The sequence below is a fragment of the Macaca thibetana genome, chromosome 15 (genome assembly GCF_024542745.1).
Source record: "Macaca thibetana thibetana isolate TM-01 chromosome 15, ASM2454274v1, whole genome shotgun sequence".
NCBI classification, from domain to species: Eukaryota; Metazoa; Chordata; class Mammalia; order Primates; family Cercopithecidae; genus Macaca; species Macaca thibetana.
The window spans coordinates 26,985,939-27,004,789 of record NC_065592.1 but is presented as its reverse complement, the minus strand read 5'-3'; the positions used below and the strand labels follow the sequence as shown (position 1 = coordinate 27,004,789).

Below are 18,851 nucleotides of genomic sequence, written 5' to 3'. Positions count from 1 at the left end.
TTGCACATATTTAATGCATACAATTCAATAGGCTTATATATACCCCCTGATACCATCACCACAGTCAAGGTAATAAACAGATCCATCACCTTCACAAGTTTTCTTGTGTCCCTTTGCTGTTTTGTGTTTTTTTTTTTTTGTAAGAACATGTAACATAAGATGGACATAACGTGTAACATGAGCATGTGACATAAGATCTCTCCTCTTATCACATTTTACAGCATGCAACACCATACAGTCATTCCCCCCCATTTGTGGTTTTGCTTTCCCTGGTTTCAGTTACCTGTAGACCAAAAATATGACATGGAAAATTCCAGAAATAAACAGTTCATAAGTTTTACATTATTTGCTGTTCTGAATAGTGTGATGAAATCTCATGCAGTCCGCCTAGGACATAAATTATCTTTGTCTAGTGTATCCACACTGTAGACACTGCCCACCTGTGCGTCCCTTAGTAGCCCTCTTGGTTATCAGGCTGGAGATCACAAGAAGAATGAGTACAGTACCATAAGATGTTTTGAGAGAGAAAGAGAAAGGCCATATCTCCATAACACTTATTACAGAATATTATTATAATTGTTCTATTTTATTGTGAATCTCTTACTGTGCCTGATTTAGAAACTAAATTTTATTATAGGTATGTATAGGAAAAAACATATGCATATATAGGTATGTATATACAGGTGGGAAATTCACTTGAGCCCAAGAGTTCAAGACCAGCCTGGGCAACACAGTGACACCTTGTCTCTAAATTTTATTATAGGTATGTATATATAGGAAAAACATAGTATATACAGGGTTCAGCACCATCCATGGCTTCAGGCATCTGCTGGAGGTCTTGGAACGTATCCCCCTCAGATAAGGGAGGATGACTGTATTGTTAACTGTAGGTACTTTGTACAGCAGATATCTGGAACTTATTTATGTTTTATAACACTAGCTTTATATCCATTGAACAACTCCCCATTTCCTGCTCTCCATACCCCCTGGCAACCACCATTCTATTTTCTGCTTCCATATTCGTTCAGTGGGTTTGACACTTATTCATTTCCTGGAGCACTAGTTACACAGCAGAGCAATTTCATGATTAGATGGGTGCACGTATTAGATTTGGAAGATGAAGCAGATACATTTAGTACACACTTGAGTGTTTAATTTTCTCTCGGAAATTTAATGTTTACCTCAGTTTTAATGAAGGAAGGTTTCTGGAAGGATACATTTATATTATGTACCAAGTTTTCTTTTGAGTAGTAGTAAACTCATAGGAATTAATGAGAATAAATTTGTAATGCAGCAATTGTTTTTTAATATGAAATAATAAAAACTCCATTTTCTAGTTGGTTTCTTCTTTTTTGTACTATTAAAAATATACCTGCATTTAGCTTACTCAATGGATAAGTTAACAAGTATTTGAAACATTGGTTCAACTTCCTAATGCTTTGCATTTAACTGGACTTGGTGACTATTGTTTTTAATCTCTATGCTTGGTGACAAGCTTTTAGTCTCTATGCTCCTTTATTTATTTGGTAGTTATTTTTGCTTAGAAGCAATATTTTCTATTAGTTTGACAAGGGTAGGAGAAATAGGCCTCTGCCATGTAAATATTTAATGTGCGCTAAATAATTGTTGAATTGTTTAGAAGAAGCAAATAAATTGCTAACGAGGAAGTTGGACATTTCAGGATTCAGCAATTGAAAGATTTGTCTAGATTTCCTACCTAGAAATAGCAGCTTTCCATTGACAGTCTGCAAGAAATATGCTATTGTTTCAGATTATAAAACAGCTTTATAAACTAATATGGAATATAAATGAAAATGCTTTACTAGAATACTGAGTACTATCTAATATCAGTATTTCAAGGTTAAACCCTGAAATATTTAACAGATTATTGTAATACTTTGCAAATAGCATTTTTTTTTTGCAGGATCTAACATATATATGTGTATATTCAGTTTTTTAAAATGTTTTCATTGTAGAAAGTATTAACCATATTGAAGAGATTCGGTATGATGAGTGCCCTTGAAACTCCATCACTCAGTTTCAACATTTATCAGCTCATGGCCAGTCTTGTTTCATCTCTGTCCACTCCCTCACCCCTACGCCCAGGTTTTTTTTGTTTTTTTTTTTAAGCGCCTTAAACAACAGAAATTTATTCTCTTACAGCTCTGGAGGTCAAAAGTCCAAAATCAGTTTTAGTGAGCTAATATCAAGATACAGGCTAGGGCTGCATCCCACCGGAAGGCTCTAGGGGAGAATTTGCTTGCCTGCCTTTTCTAGCTCTTGGGGCTGTCTGCATTCCTGGGCTCATGGCCTCTTTATCTTAAAAGCCAGCAGCATATCTGTCATCTTCTCTGCTTCCACCATCACATCTCCTTTTCTTAAAAAATGGAAGTAAAATCCATATTACATATCACCATTTTAACCATTTTGAAGTATCCAATTCAGTGACTTTTAGTACATTCACAATGTTGTATGACCATCACCACTATTCAGTGTTGTACAACCATCACCACTGTTTAATCCAGAACATTTTCATTAGCCCCAAAAGAAACTTTGTACCCATTAAGGAATCACTCTCAATTTCCTCCTTTTCCCAGCCCGGCTCTAATGAAGAATGCTGTTGTCAACACTGGTGGTTGTATAAGATTTTGTTTGAGTGCTTATTTTCAGTTACCTTGGCTATACAACAAGAAATGGAATTGCTGGAGCATATAGTAATTCTGTGTTTAATTTTTTGAGGAATTGTTCAAACTCTTTTCCACAGTGGCTTATAATTTTATATTCCCACTAGAAATGTATGAGGGCCCAATTTCTCCACATGTTTGCCAACACTTGCTATTTTACTTTAAAAATTCTAGTGGGCATGAAGAAGTAGATCCCAAATGACTTCTTTTTTAAGACAGGATCTCACTCTGTCACCCAGGCTGGAGTGAAGTGGCATTACCATAGCTTACTGCAACCTCCAACTCCTGGGCTCAAGCAATCCTCCCACCTCAGTCTCCACAGTAGCTGGGAATTCAGGTGTGCACCACCATGCCCAGCTAATTTTTTATTTTTTGTAGAGATGGGGTCTTGCTGTGTTGCCTAAGCTGGTCTGGAGCTCCTAGCCTCAAGCAATCCTCCCAGCTTGACCTCCCAAAGTGCTAGGATTATAGACATGAGCCACCGTGCCTGCTTCCCACAATCGATTTTTAAAGACATTTTGGCCTAAACGATATATAGACTTTCTACCTGTAAGTCCTGTCCCCTTTTTGCTTTTTGTTCTCAGTGCTTACAAATTAATAAAAATACTTCGCATTTGTTAGACATCTGCTGTGTGCTTGGAACTGTGTTGAGCTCTTTTCATTTACATGATGTGATTTACAGACTATAGATGGACTTGATTTCACCAGCAACCCAGATTCCTATGTGTAAACAACCCAGACAGTAATAGAAGTGAGCCTGAGAGTAGGTGTGTCCCATTAAGGAATCTTGAAATAGGAAATTTCTGCAGCTACATACATTTGGAAATGATAACGCTTATGACAGGAGGAAATTCTGCTTGCAGGAGGATTCACTCTAGGGTTCCTTTAAATAGCAAGTTCCCCCAATTGATGAATCGTAACTTCAATGTGCTCAATCTGAAGAATGGACCCCTATTGTAGAATGTCATCTTTATGTTAAATGAGGCACTCCTAACCACTTACTTGTGCCTCAGGCCATCCTCTCAAGTCCTATTCAGCAGAAGCAAATGAGAATATCATAACAGGGCTCATGAAGTGATAACAGGAAAATATCCACGGATTTGGTAATTAGAAAGTCATTGGCACTCAATTTTAAAAGGGCTGTTTCTGAACTGGGTGGGGATAGGGCAGAGAAACCCAGCACTGAAGGCAGTATCACAGCCGGTTTTGTTTTGAGGGTTGGGGGAAGGCTGGAGGTTGAGAAATCAATGGGATAGTGTGAAGTCAAGATAAGTGACTCCTTTCAAAAAGATAGAATGAGCCAGAAAGGAGAAGGGAGAAGATACAAGGTCAAGGGGTGATTGGATTCATATTTTTTAGGAAGAAAAACCAACCATGTTTTTATAGATTCTGGGAATAGAGCTGGATGGACAGGAGATGTTGAAGATACAGAGAAGAGATAAATGACAGGTGCACCCTAATGAACAAATGGGTCAAGGACACAGATGGAATGCTTAGCTTTAGGGGAGGAGGGGTTGTTGTCCACAGGGACTAAGGAATGGAGGTGAGGGTGATGCCCAGTGGATAGGCTTCTGCGGAGGAAGCAAAATAGGAAATTTCCATCTGATGCTCTTACACCTGGTTCTCACTTCAGAAAGACAGTAATCTGCTTAGCATGAAAAGCTGGATTATGAGAATGGCTGCCTAAAGGAACGGGGGAGAGAAGAACTGACCAGAATAAAGGAATTATCCTAAAGGACAGCCATATCCCATTAAGATAACTTCTTGGTGCTTTGGACTGGGCCAGCATGGGGCTGAGTGGCCCGTTCGTCTGATCCAGCACTGCATTTCGAATATTCTACTCAAGTGTAAGCTCTGATGGGTGTCACACGTGGACATGTTATCCTTGTGTGGCTCTGTAATTTTATTCCTGATTCAATTCCCCTCTCTTCTTTCATTTACAAACCTTTCCGCTGTGTCCTTTGGAACTCCTGCTCTGTTGTAAAGAATTCCCCAGTATTCTTAGCATCTTCTCTGAATATTCCCACCATGTCAAGGGTTAAATGAACACTGGATGTCCCTGAAGATTAGTAGTCCCCTGAAGCTGCTGCCAGTCTTACAACAAAGACACCCAAACTTGTGTGTGTTTACCCTGTGGTAGGAATCATTCAAAGCACTTTGAACATATTAGCTAATTTAATCCTCATGACAACCCTATGAAGTTGATGCTATTAGTTTTTACCTAGCACCAACTTCTTGAGGTACCAAGAGATGTATAGAACTTGACCAAAGGCAAACAGCTAGTAGGTGGCAAAGTCGAAAGATAAACCCAGGAAGCATGGCACCAGAATTTTTACTCTTGACAACTAAAACATGCTTTCTAAAGCCCTTTCAAGTTGAGGGCACTGAATTCCCTCATACTCCGAATACTTCTTCTCCGGGGGTGGGGTATTGGTGTTACCAGTTCCTAAATCTTTTCAAGGTTTTGTGTTCTAAATCTAGGTTTACTAGGCCTACTCCAAGTAGCCTAGTGTTCTGCTTTTTTGGGTTGGCTAAGCCCACTAATCCTTGTTGCTGTGTCTTTTCTGGTTTGTTTTTGTCCTTCAGAGTTTGTAATTAAAAAAAATCCTCTTTATTGCCATATTAAGGGGGTTTGAGGAGGTTGTGGAGTTAAATACTTGTGTTTAATGTCCTACTTTGAACTTGAACTGCTAGGTTGGTTTAACATTAGAAAATATATTAATTTACCACTTACCGTATTAAAGGAAAAAGCATGTGATTGTCTCGATAGACCTACTTGGCCGTCCTTGTCTTGGTTTATTCCCTAAAGAGACTTGCATTTTCTAAAGAGGGTGCATCTGCATGAGTGTTCACAGCAGCATTGTTAGTAGCGCCACAAAGCTGTAAACCATTCACACGATCATGCACATGTTCACAGGCAGGAGAGGAGGTGGACAGTTTGTCATACAGTCAGTTATATAGTGCATGACTATGGAATAGTAAAATTATTTTCCTGTAGCTAAATATGCATCAATATGGATAAGTCGCAGAAAGATAATATTGAATGACAAAAGCGAAGTATACAGTTGTGTACTGCATAATGACATTTCAGTCGGTGGTGGATGGCATATAGATGGTGGTCCCATAAAATTATAATACTGTATTTTTACTGTACGTTTAAATATGTTTTCTACGTTTAAATATGTTTAGATACCCAAGTACTTGCCATTGTGTTACAATTGCCTGCAGTAGTCAGTACAGTAACATGCTAGGAGCAATAGCCTATACCGTATAGCCTAGGTGTGTAGTAGCTGCATCATCTAGGTTTGTGTAGGTGCACTCTATGATGTTCACACAATGATTGAAATCGCCTGACAATGTATTTCTCAGAGTGTATCTCTGTCATTAAGTGATACATTAACTGGAGTTTTATTTTTATAAACTTAAAAAACAAGTTCAACGAACAGAACATTGTTTTAAAACTGAAACTTAGAGGGGAGCAATGACCAAAAAGTTGAGGATTGTAATTCCCTCATGGGGGCAGGAATAAGTGGAGATCTGATCAGGGATCCGCTGACAGGGGGCTTTGTCAATGACACTGTTGTGTCTGTCAAGTTGAGTGGTAGATTAGTAAGTACTGGTATTATTCTTATCCTTTATGACTTTGAGATATATATATATATATTATACTCTTTTATTGTGCTAAAAAACTTAGGACCGTTTTATAGTCTACAATTCAGCGGCGTCAAGTACATTCACAATGTTGTGCAACTATCACCACCTTCTGAAAGTTTCAAAATCACCCTGGAAGGAAACCCTGTACCCATGAAGCAGTCACATCTCATTTCCTCTGATCTCTCCAGCCCCTGGCAACCACTCATCTGCTTTCTGTCTCTATGGGTTTGCCTATTCTGGACATTTCACGTGAATGGAGTCATGTATATGGACTTTTGTATCTGGCTTCTTTCATTTACCATAATGTTTTTGGGGTTTTTCCATGATGCAACATGTTTTAGTACTTTTTTTTAAATGACCAAATAATAGTCCATTGCATAGATATGCCACATTTTGTTTGCCCATTCACATGTTGATGGACATTTGGATTGCTTCTACCTTGTAGCCATTGTAAACAGGGCTGTCATGACTATTTGTGTACAAAATTTTGTTTGAGCACCTGCTTTCAATTCTTTTTTTAAAGTTTTTAAAAATGTTTGTTTGTTTGTTTGAGATGAGGTCTCACTCTGTAACCCAGGCTGGAGTGCAGTAGTGCAGTCTCTGCTCACTGCAGCCTCCCCATCTTGTGAGCCTAAGCTGTCTTCCCACCTCAGCCTCCTGAATAGTTGGGACTATAGCTGCAAGCCACCATGCCCAGCTAATTGTTTTTATATTTAATATTTTTGGTAGAGATGGGGTTTCACCATGTTGCCCAGGCTGGTGTCAAACTCCTGAGCTGAGGCAATCCACCCGCCTCGGCCTCCCAAAGTGCTGGGATTACAACGCCCAGCCTTGCTTTCAGTTCTTTTGGGCATAAACGTGTGAGTGGAATTGCTGAGTTAAATGGTAATTCTGTATTTAACTTATTGAGGAACCACGAAACTGTTTTCCACAGTGGCTGCATGTTTTACATTCCCATCAGCAATGTATAAAGGTTCTGATTTCTCCACATCCTCACCAATGCTTGTTTTTTTTGTTTTTGTTTTTGTTTTTTTTTTTTAAGATTATGGCTATCCTAGTAGGTATGAAATGGCATCTCATGATGGTTTTGACTTCCATTTCCCTGATGACTACTAATGTTAAGCATCTTTTCATGTGCTTCTTGGACATTGGATATCTTCTTTAGAGAAATATCTATTAGATTTAGTGACCTATTTTTTAAGTGTACAATTTTTAAAATATTTCATAGCTCAAATATTTTAAAACAGGTGCATGGCAGATACTTCTTTTCTCTGTGGTAGTAATAATAAAGAAGGCTTTTTAATCAAGCAGTTGATCGAACTGCTATGGAAACAGATTAAAAGCTCAAAGATCCCTTGGTAGGCGTTTTAAATTGCCGACAGTATTGGCTCTAAGTCAGTATAATAGAGAAATGTATTTGAGTAAGGGGAATAAAGGAAATTACATTTTAAAGAATTTTTTAGTATAAACCTAAACCAAAAAATTGGCTCATAAAAGGTATTTTTTTTAGATACATGAATTTACCTAATTTATTCATTCACCAAATATGAATGGGGAATGAAGTACTGGGAGCAGAAGCTTAAAATATTTAAATAAATTTTTACGTGGTTGATGCCTGCCTGCCTGCTTGCCTGCCTTCTTTCCTTCTTTCCTTCCTTCCTTCCTTCCTTCCTTCCTTCCTTCCTTCCTTCCTTCCTTCCTTCCTTCCTTCCTTCCTTCCTTCCTCCCTCCCTCCCCCCCCTCCCCTCCCCTCCCCCCCTCCCCTGTCCTCTCCTCCCCTCTCTTCTTTTCTTTTCTTCTTGCCATAACTTTTCCATCATACCATATTTACATCAAGCAATGTAAAAATTACTGTTGAATTTACTCGATAAATATCTACTTTTATGTATTTCAGAGACTATATTTAGTGTTTTATTCCTTGCATTATAAAATTGACAGGACATTTACTCCATGTGTATTTTTCAGAAATCTTTATGTTAATGACTACATGAAGATCTGCCTGATTAAGAAATACTTTTCTTGGACAGAGGGTAATAGAACTGTGTGCCAGCCTGGTGGTTTTTCCTCGCACCATCTCATCCGTGACTCTGATTTTTTTCTTCATGTCTTTATAGCCTCTTCCCGAGAAGTTTGTGGTAAAAGGTGTTGTGGATCGTTTTTCAGAAGAGTTTGTGGAGACCAGAAGAAAAGCTTTGGATAAATTTCTAAAAAGAATTACGGATCATCCTGTGCTCTCTTTCAATGAACACTTTAATGTTTTCCTTACTGCGAAGGTAAGGGCGGAAGTTTACATACTCTTCTCCCATATTACCATTCTTGGGGCTCTTTGCTAAAAGCTGTTCCGAGCAAGACTCGGTCTCTACAAAAACTTTTAACAAATAGCCGAGTGTGATGTTGTGCGCCTGTAGTCCCAGCTACCCGGGAGGCTAAGGCAGGAGAATAGCTTGAGCCCAGGAGTTTGAGGCTTCAGTGAGCTATGATCGTACCACTCCACTGCACTGCAGCCTGGGTGACAGAGTGAGACCCTATCTCTTTAAGAAAAAAAAAAAAAAGCTGTTTTGATCTTTCAGAAGCCACCTTCATGAGCGAATGGTTCACTATAACAGGGTTGTCATAAAATTGGTCTTTTTTTGGGTACCTATCTGCATTAGCATGCTTTTTTTGCATTAGCAAATCCGTATAGATGGATTCTATGTTAATATTTAGGAAATCTATCCCCACCCCCATCGAGGACCCCACCCACTTACAGCAGCAGAGGAAGTTAGAATATTTGCTCTGCCAAAAGCAGAGCTAAGTGTTTCTTTAAACACTTGGCAATATGACTGGGTGAGGCCAGTCTGACCAACAATGGGCACGGAAGAGAAGGAACATTTGAGTGTTTGGTGAGGGTGTTCTTCATAAGGGCACTTTGAGTGATTACTTGCAGCTGCATTTTGCAGACAAGGAAACTCAAGTTCCGGGAACTTGTCCTTGTTCAGGTAGTGTCACTAGGATCTCAAGTTGGGTCTTCGTGGCTGCTGAGTATCAGACTGATACATCCCTGTGTATCAGACTGCCTGATTGTTACTTATCTGCAGCCATGTTCCTTTCAGGTGGACATTTGCCAGATAAAGCATTTGGGTCCCACACAGCTTCCAGATTCTGTGTATTCAAACTCAAGTTGGTTGTCCACTAGCCTTTCACTACACTTCCCCGTTGGCAGAACCGGCCAGAAAACCCGAGGTGCTGCCCTCCCGCTGTCTGCAGAAATGGGGTCACGGGCTCAGACCCTCCTGCTAGCTTCCCTCTAGTCCCATCTGTTTGGTTTCAGGTATCATGTTCCCATGTTCAGGCCATATGTAACATGTTCCATGTTGGCAAGGGTATTGTGGTCCGGATACTTTCTATTTTTCAAATCTGCAAAATTGAGAAATAGTTATAGATAACATTAGTTGATATTAAAGACTTCAGAAAGTGTGCCATTCTTCCCTCAATGGAAGCCACACGACAAAGTCCTTTAGTTGTGTTTTATAACCTCAGTTGGCATTGAGCCTTAGCCTTATTGACAACATTCCAATTCAGCGTCTCTTTTTCCCAGAGGCTTTCCCTGCCTACAGGTTGGACTGGTACACTTCTTAAAAATAAGTATTTCCTGGCGAACTGATCCTTAGGTATAATTCCTTCAACTCGTACTCCAAGTACAATACATCCTGTTCTCCAAAAGCACAACTCACTCTCTCCCCCAAGCACAATTCACTCCATTTTCCAGAAAGCCCTCAAGTACAGTCATGTTTACTGAACAAAAAAGAAGAGGGAGGGAAAAGCTTGGACCCCTGGTTGTTAGGAATGTGCGTGAAGAATAAGTAGGAAAGAGGGTGTGTGTGTGAGACAGAGACAGAGAGAGGAGGATATTTATCTATCTGTGGGCCAAGCAGTATGAAAATGACTTAAAAATTATAAGGTCCTTTACTGCCTCGATCAAAATCCAACTCCGTGTGAGTGAATACAGGAAAGCTAGCTTTAAACAGAACAAATTCTAGCCCTAGTTCAGTACCACTTGCTGAACAAAATGTGCTAAACAGCCTTATCTTTTCTTTAAAATTTTAAAAAATTGTGATAAAATACACATAACATTTACCATCCTAACGATTTCTAAGTGTACAGTTCAGTAGTGTTAAGTATATTTAAATTAGTTATGCAGCTCATCTTCAGAACGTTTGCGTCCTGCAGATCTGAAACTCTGTGCCCATTAAATGTCAGCAGCCTATTCCCCCTCTTCCAGCTGCCTCATTTTTTCCTTTAACATACCTTGAATAACTTGATCTTGTTCTTAGATGAGCCACTTACATGTTCTACCTTAGGGAATGCAGAGACGCTCTTCCTTTTCCTTGTGATGACATGAGCTTATCAACCAATTAGAAGTGTCCTTAAGAAGAAGCCAATAAGGCTGTGTGTAGTGACTCTTGTCTGTAACACCCAGCACTTTGGGAGGCCAAAGCAGGTAGATCACCTGAGCTCAGGAGTTCATGTCCAGCCTGGGCAACATGGTGAGACCCCATCTCTATATATTAAAAAGCAGCAGCAGCAGCAGCCAGTAATGCTGGGAGAAATGGGGACGCTCAATAGCAACTATATACAAGTCAATATTTTCATCTTTGGCAGAGTGGGTACAGCAATCAGATAGATACTACTAAATAACTTTATTCAACATGTAAATTAACTTGGTTAACTGGGACACCCTTTCACAGCTCTACTCGAAGCGGAGCCTGTGCAGTCCAGTGAGCCCATTTGACTCTAGTCCCACTCATAAAAATGCTGTCTGCAGAGGTAATTCCAAGGACTCTGAGGCTTCAGTTATAGTCTTGTGAAGGCCTCGAGCCTTTGAGGATGTTTCTTGTCTAGAATGTGGGAGGACAGGATGGAATCTCTAGACCTACTTGGCCATCCTTGTCTTGGTTTATTCCCTAAAGAGACTTGCGTTTTCTAAAGAGGGTGCATCTGCATGAGTGTTCACAGCAGCATTGTTAGTAGCGCCACAAAGCTGTAAACCATTCACACGATCATGCACATGTTCACAGGCAGGAGAGTAGGTGGACAGTTATAATATATATATATTGTATATATTATATATATGGACAGTTATATATAAACCTATATATATATACACATTGAAACCTCAATAGGAAAGGGTGGGTCAAGAGCAAAAATGAAGGCCTGAAGAAGGAAGTGAATTCAAAAGGAGCCTACACTCAGATACTATAGAGACCTTAGCCTGAAATTGTACATCAAATACAGTCAGTTATATAGTGAACACTCTCTCAGGCAGCCTGACTCTGAAGGGAAGGAGAGAGGTGGAGAGAAACTAGAGGAGATTGCTGCTGTTTTTAAGATGGGTTGACTGGGCGCAGTGGCTCACGCCTGTAATCCCAGCACTTTGGGAGGCCGAGACGGACAGATCACGAGGTCAGGAGATCGAGACCATCCTGGCTAACACAGTGAAACCCCGTCTGTAGTAAAAAATACAAAAAACTAGCCGGGCGAGGTGGCGGGCGCCTGTAGTCCCAGCTACTCGGGAGGCTGAGGCAGGAGAATGGCGTAAACCTGGGAGGCGGAGCTTGTAGTGAACTGAGATCTAACCACTGCATTCCAGCCTGGGCGACAGAGTGAGACTCCGTCTAAAGAAAAAAAAAAAAGATGGGTCAGCCTTGGGTGTATTTTACATGCTGAGGGATTAGAAGTTGAGGATACAGACAGGAGAGGGGATCATTGGTAGCGCAAGCCCCTTGTTTTGGGGAAGGTCACAGAAGAAGACTTCTGTCACCAAATTGCAGGGTGGGGGTGGGAGCAGATTTTTCCCAAACACCAAGCAGCAATTGCCAGCTGGATGTCCACCAGTTTAATTCACACATTATTTACCTGGACATAGCATCAGATCCCACAGACTGGGGACTCAGTCCCCAAGACTGAGAGCTTCCAGATGTCAGACATTAAGTTCAAGCCTCAAAAACTTCTGACCAGCCAGCTTCAAGTTGGGCTTCCCGTGACCCCTTCTTCGGGTTCCATTAATTTGCTGGAGCAGTTCACAGAACTCAGAGAAACACATTTACCAGCTTACTATAAAGGATATCACAAAGGATACAGATGAAGATTGGCATTGGGCGAGGCATGGGGGAAGGGACGTGGAGCTTCCATGCCCTCCCTGGGTGTACCACCCTTCAGGAAACTCCAGACATTCAGCTCTCCAGAAGTTCTCTGAACCCAGCTCTCTTGGGTTTTTGTGGAAGCTTCGTGACAGCAGCATTCCATCCTCCAGGGTGCGGAGAGGGACCCTGTCTGGAATGAGGGCCTTATGACCCATAGTCAGAAAGCCTGGGGAAGAGTCGAGTGCTGCCTTGGGGCAGGTGAAAGGAGGGCAGGAGAAGGTCAGAGAGATTCTGTTTCCTGAGGCTTAACACACCCAACATTAGAGTGAAAAGACTGGAACAAGGGCTGTGGAGGTTATAAGCCAGGAACTGTGGACAAAAACCTATATATATATATACACACTGAAACCTCAATAGGAAAGGGTGGGTCAAGAGCAAAAATGAAGGCCTGAAGAAGGAAACGAAGAAGGAAGTGAATTCAAAAGGAGCCTACACTCAGATACTATAGAGACCTTAGCCTGAAATTGTACATCAAATGCGGAGGGACTGTCGGGCCATGTTAGCCGTGAATTCCGCGTCCCCTGCTCTATCCTCTGCATCAGGCCACGTCACCAGAAAGCTGTCCTTGTTCTGGGTTCCTTTATCTCCCTCTAGTCATCCCCTTCTAAGTCTGGGAATTAACATTCTGTTTGTATTGAGGGTGGATATGAGGAACAGACACCTGTACCTTCTGTAAAACCATTTTGGAAGCTACCCTTTCAGTAGCTGACACAGGACAACCTGAAGATGGTATAGATTCCTCTTAGGGTTTGATGATAGGAGGAAGCTTGTTTTATCAGGCAGGCTAAAAGGTTTTTTTTTGTTTGTTTGTTTTTTTCCTTTTTTGAGGCAGTCTTGCTTGGTTGCCCAGGCTGGAGTGCGGTGGCACGATCTCAACTCACTGCAACCTCCGCCTTCCAGGTTCAAGTGATTCTCATGCCTCAGCCTCCTGAGTAGCTGGGACTACAGGTGCACGCCACCACGCCCGGCTAATTTTTTTTTGTACTTTTAGTAGAGACGAGGTTTCACCATGTTGGCCAGGCTGGCCTTGGACTCCTGACCTCAAGTGATCTGCCCACCTTAGCCTCCCAAAGTACTGGGATTACAGGCATGAGCCACCGTGCCTATATTTAGATACAATGGGTTATGAAACTCAGCATATTTCCAGTTTTGCCTTCAAGAAATCCAGGGTTAAAATATTTTGCTGTTTACAGCATCCATCCTAGGCCTGAGTTTTCTAGAAATGTTTTTCTGTCACAGTTTCCTGCTTTCCACCCTTTACTCCCTTTATATGGCTTTAGTTGGGGTATAAATAAATGAGTGATGGATCTCAGAACCTCTGCTCTTCAGTTTTGCTCCTAAAGACAACATAGGGTACTTTGTATGGGATAAACAGATACTTTAAAAACATTATGTTAGAAACAGCGTTGTGTTTAAAGGGCAGCGTGCTCCGGTGAGTGAATTTAAGGATTGGAGTTCAGCTCTGCTGAAAGGGATCTAGGTGTCAACCCACAGGAGCCTGAGTCTGGTGGTTATGACGTCCTGTCCAGGGTCCGCGTGTGAATGTGATTAGGGCCTCTAACTCAGCTCCTTGTTTCCCGAGTCCTCCATTTCCAAACTGAAGCTGCTTTTAGAAGCTGTTTTATTTAGTCCTGCCCATATGAGTGAGTGAGTGCTTTGAGCTTATTCACATATCATCCTCAGGACCTGAACGCCTACAAGAAGCAAGGGATAGCATTGCTGACCAGAATGGGCGAGTCAGTCAAGCACGTCACTGGCGGCTACAAGCTGAGGACTCGGCCGCTTGAGTTTGCCGCCATAGGTGACTACTTAGATACGTTTGCACTCAAACTGGGAACCATTGATCGAATAGCCCAGCGGATCATCAAAGAAGAAATAGGTGAGCTGTCTGTTGAGGTCTTGATTATGCCCTGCAACCACATTGGCAGAAATGCCATTCATGTGTACTACAGAGAATCAAACTGCAAAATGCTAGAGTGACAGAACTAGGCCATCTTTTGCTTATCAAAGAAATACAAGGAGGGGAGGAGTTAGGTGTGACTGGAATGTCACTTTGCACCCCATCCTTTGTCCTACTATGTCAGCCTTGTGTTTGCTTTTCCCATGGCCAGCACTGCTAATTCGCCAGGTGTTTCCTCTTTTATGCTCTCTTAACTTTAGTTTTAAAAGTGGAGACATAGACTCAACTGCCCTTCATCCATAGGGAACAGTAATTTAATAAACAAACTTAGATACATTTTCTGGCAGAAAGATGATTCAAAAGGACAGCATGGGGACCTGTGTTTGCCAAAGTTACGACCCTGATGAATCTTCAGACTTGTGACTGACTCACCCACTCCATCCCGTTCATTTTAAAACCACTCCTCCTGCATGGGGCAGTTGCCGGGGACTGTATTGATCCTTCCTAGTTTTTGCCTCCACTTCCTTCCCACCCCTCTCAGGGCCACCTGCTTTGCCGCATCCCAGATTGTTGGGATCTTTTGTCTCCTTACATACGTGTGGGGTGGACAGACATGAACAGTGTAAATGATCGCACTGGCATGGGAAGCACGCTGAGAAGGATTCCCCAGCAGTTGCCATTCTCTGGTTGCTAAGCCATGATGAAATGGCAAGACTCCTGGTGACAAGTGATGGGCCAGGTTTTCTTTATGGGGGACAAAATAAATCAACATTTTTTTCCCTCATTTCTTGTACTTGTTCCCTCTACTTGATCCACTGATGATACCATGTGGGGCCCATAGGTTTTGGAGATAGCTTTGGATACCATCCACACCTAAGGATCGTGTGGAGTAAATTCTGATGGGATCCAAGGGGCTGAGGTGACCACCGAGTGAGAGTGAGTCTGCCAGTAAGACCACATCTCTTGTATCAAAACATTTCCTAAAATGCCATTGTGTATCCATTGTGACTGATTTTTTTTTTAACCTTTAAAAACATCTCCCTAAACCTATATGAAACTCTGCCTCCGTTGCCTGTTAAAATACTGCTTCGCAGCTGATGCGGTGGCTCCCGCCTGTAATCCCAGCACTTTGGGAGGCCGAGGCAGGCGAATCATAAGGTCAGGAGATCAAGACCATTCTGGCTAACGCAGTGAAACCCCGTCTCTACTAAAAAAATACGAAAAATTAGCTGGGCATGGTGGCAGGTGCCTGTAGTCCCAGCTACTCGGGAGGCTGAGGTAGGAGAATGGCGTGAACCCAGGAGGCGGAGCTTGCAGTGAGCCAAGATCACACCACTGCACTCCAGCCTGGGCGACAGAGCGAGACTCCGTCTAAAAAAAAAAAAAAAATTGCTTCACAGTATGGGTAGGCGAGTGGTTATTTTCTTTTGTTCGTTTGTTTGTTTTTTTTTTTGACGGAGTCTCACCGTGTTGCCCAGGCTGGAGTGCAGTAGAGCAATCTTGGTTCACTGCAACCTCTGCCTCCTGGGTTCAAGCAATTCTCCTGCTTCAGCCTCCAGAGTAGTTGGGATTACAGGTGTGTGCCGCCATGTCTGGCTAATATTTTTTTGTATTTTTAGTAGAGATGGGGTTTCACCGTGTTAGCAGGATGGTCTCGATCTCCTGACCTTGTGATCCACCCACATCAGCCTCCCAAAGTGCTGGGATTACAGGCGTGAGCCACCGCGCCTGGCCGGCGTATGGTTATTTTTGAAGATGTTTGGTGGATGTGGCTGCTACTGCTTTTCCCCATAAGGCCCATTATCCAGCGGCATGGCATTCCCATCCATGGGATGGAATGGATTGATGTAACATGAGCTGTCAGAGTTTTAAGCAGTTGTGCTAGAAACAGTGTTGTGTTTAAAGAAGAGTGGGATCAGGTGAATGAATGGCCAAAGAAACACATGTTCATGTAGAGAGCTCTTGGCTGTGGTGATTACTGAGTTAGTAATAGCAGCGACTGCTACCCAGCCAGATTTTAATTGGTTTCTCTTCCCCATTCAGAGTATCTTGTGGAGCTGAGAGAATACGGGCCTGTATACTCCACATGGAGCGCCTTGGAGGGTGAGCTGGCTGAACCCCTGGAGGGTGTATCAGCTTGCATTGGGAACTGCTCTACAGCCTTAGAAGAGCTGACAGATGACATGACAGAAGATTTCCTACCTGTGCTCAGGGAATATATTTTATACTCTGACTCCATGAAGGTAAGCTGGCTTGCTTCTTGTGTATTTGGATGCTTTCTTTGTAATAGCAGTTATCAGAAAGTAATGGATTATTGCCTGTTTGCATGTGATATAAGTTTCCTTCTTCCTGGGTGGGCAGGATCAGACATGTGGACTGACATCATGGACATATAAATGGAACACATGGTTAACCAAGTACGTGAATTAAACAAACAGTTTGGGAAGAAATTCTTACTAGTTTCTCTGAGAGTTCAAGAAGATACAATGTTTGTGAAACAAGAACAAGGATGCCATGGAACAGTAATAGATAATTAGAGCTCTTGGAAGTTAAAACATGATTGCTGAAATAAAACTGAATAATAAAGTTGGAAGGTGAAGTTGAAGAAATCTTAAAGTAAGACAAAACAAAAGTAGTTGGAAAGTAGAACAGAAATGCAAAAGTACTGAAAATGTGAAAGAAAAGAGACATAGGGGATTAATCCCAAAGGTTCAGCATCTGACTGATAAGAGTTCTTGAGAGAACAGGGAAGACTGAGGGAAGGAAATTGTAAAAGAAATAATACAAGAAAATCCCTCAAAGCCGAAGACATAAATCGTCTGATTAAAAGGACATGATAATTGCCCAGCAAAAGGATTGAGAAGATCACCAACCCAAAGCATGTTATTGTGGAATTTTAGAACAAAAGTGATAAGAATTTGAAAGCTTTTTAAAATACAGGGAGGGGCAGATGATATATAAAAGGAACAAGAGTGAGAATGGCTTTGGTCTAGCAGTGGTGAACGAGAAGAGGAACTATGAGGACAAAAAAAACTTTGGCCTCAAATTCTGTATGCAGAATCCGGAGCGTAGTGCGGGAGGAAATGTGCCAGTGCCCACACCGGAAACTTCCCCAGTCTGCACATAGACTGGCTGGAGAACATCGCTTCAGGAGACTCCAACGATAGTGGCACTGATTAGTGAAAGGCTCAGTCTTCATGACCAATAGAAAAAGATACGTGGCTCAGTGTTGAACAAGCCCACCTCTAAATAGCACCCTCCTACTTCCCAAAGGAGATCTGTAGATGATTAATCCGTCTTTGGAGCAGGTCTAGGGCATCCCATGAGGAAAGACCCAAAGTAGGGACTGACCTGAATTCCAGAGAGCATCCTGTCAGTCAACATTGGGTTGTAAAAATGTAAAACCAGAAAGATCATAGATCCGTGAAAACATTGTACAGCTTGAGAAGAGGAATAAAAAATAATGAATCAACTAGTTATAAAAACAAACTATGATGGAAAACTTTAAGTACTTGCCAAAGGACAGAGAATAGTAACAAACTGCCACATACCCATTCTCCTTGTTCCATCTTGTCCCATCAGGTGTGAAGGGTTGATATGTACTAAACTGTGGACAGTGGAAAAGGGAGCCTCTGGTGAATCCCATTCTCATGTGTGCACTATAAAATTGCTAATAAAACACTTTCAAAGAGAGGATTGAATTTGGATCTCTCAGTGACCAGGGAAATGGTATGAATTTCCTTATCTATAAGTTGGAAATGATGACAGTGATAGGATAAAGTCAGATGTGAGATCATTAGCCTGAGACCACTAGTTGGAAATTATTGGAACTGAGGCTGTAAACCAAAACTTCTGGCTGTGAATTTGCAGCTCATTCTCCTGTATCACATTGACTTTTGTTTAAAAAAAATTGGGATATACATATTGAATTTTTGATCCTATGGCCGAAACAAGTATAGAAAGCCATCTTGACTTCCTTAAAATGAACCAGAATATTTCACTTATCGAGTTAATGGTATCTGTTCTTTTTTTTTGAGATGGAGTCTCACTCTGTCACCAGGCTGGAGTACAATGGTGTGATCTCGGCTCACTGCAACCACCTCCTCCTGGGTTCGGGTGATTCTCGTGCCTCAGCCTCCCGAGTAGCTGGAATTACAGGCACCCACCACCACACCCAGCTAATTTTTGTATTTTTAGTAGAGACAGGGTTTCCCCATGTTGGCCAGGAGGAACTTGATCTCCTGACCTCATGATCCGTCCTCCGCCTTGGCCTCCCAAAGTGTTGGGATTACAGGCGTGAGCCACCGCACCTGTCCAGTATCTGTTCTTATAAACAAAAATAAGTTTTTACAATTCCTGGAGTGTCCCTGGATTTGTCTCTTATATATACACACCCTTCATCAAATACTCTCTTAACTTTGCCAGATGAGA

At 41.7% G+C, this 18,851-nt stretch overlaps 1 protein-coding gene across 2 annotated transcripts in view; it reads left to right on the top strand.

Moving 5' to 3' along the window:
• The window catches only part of SNX30 (sorting nexin family member 30), a 125,103-nt gene that overhangs the window by 70,112 nt on the left and 36,140 nt on the right, over positions 1–18,851 (top strand). For both annotated transcript variants that reach the window (XM_050761022.1, XM_050761023.1), the window contains exons 4-6: positions 8,453–8,611; positions 14,204–14,399; positions 16,464–16,663. In XM_050761022.1, coding sequence (XP_050616979.1) covers positions 8,453–8,611; positions 14,204–14,399; positions 16,464–16,663 — 555 coding nt within the window. The remainder of the gene's footprint in view (positions 1–8,452; positions 8,612–14,203; positions 14,400–16,463; positions 16,664–18,851) is intronic.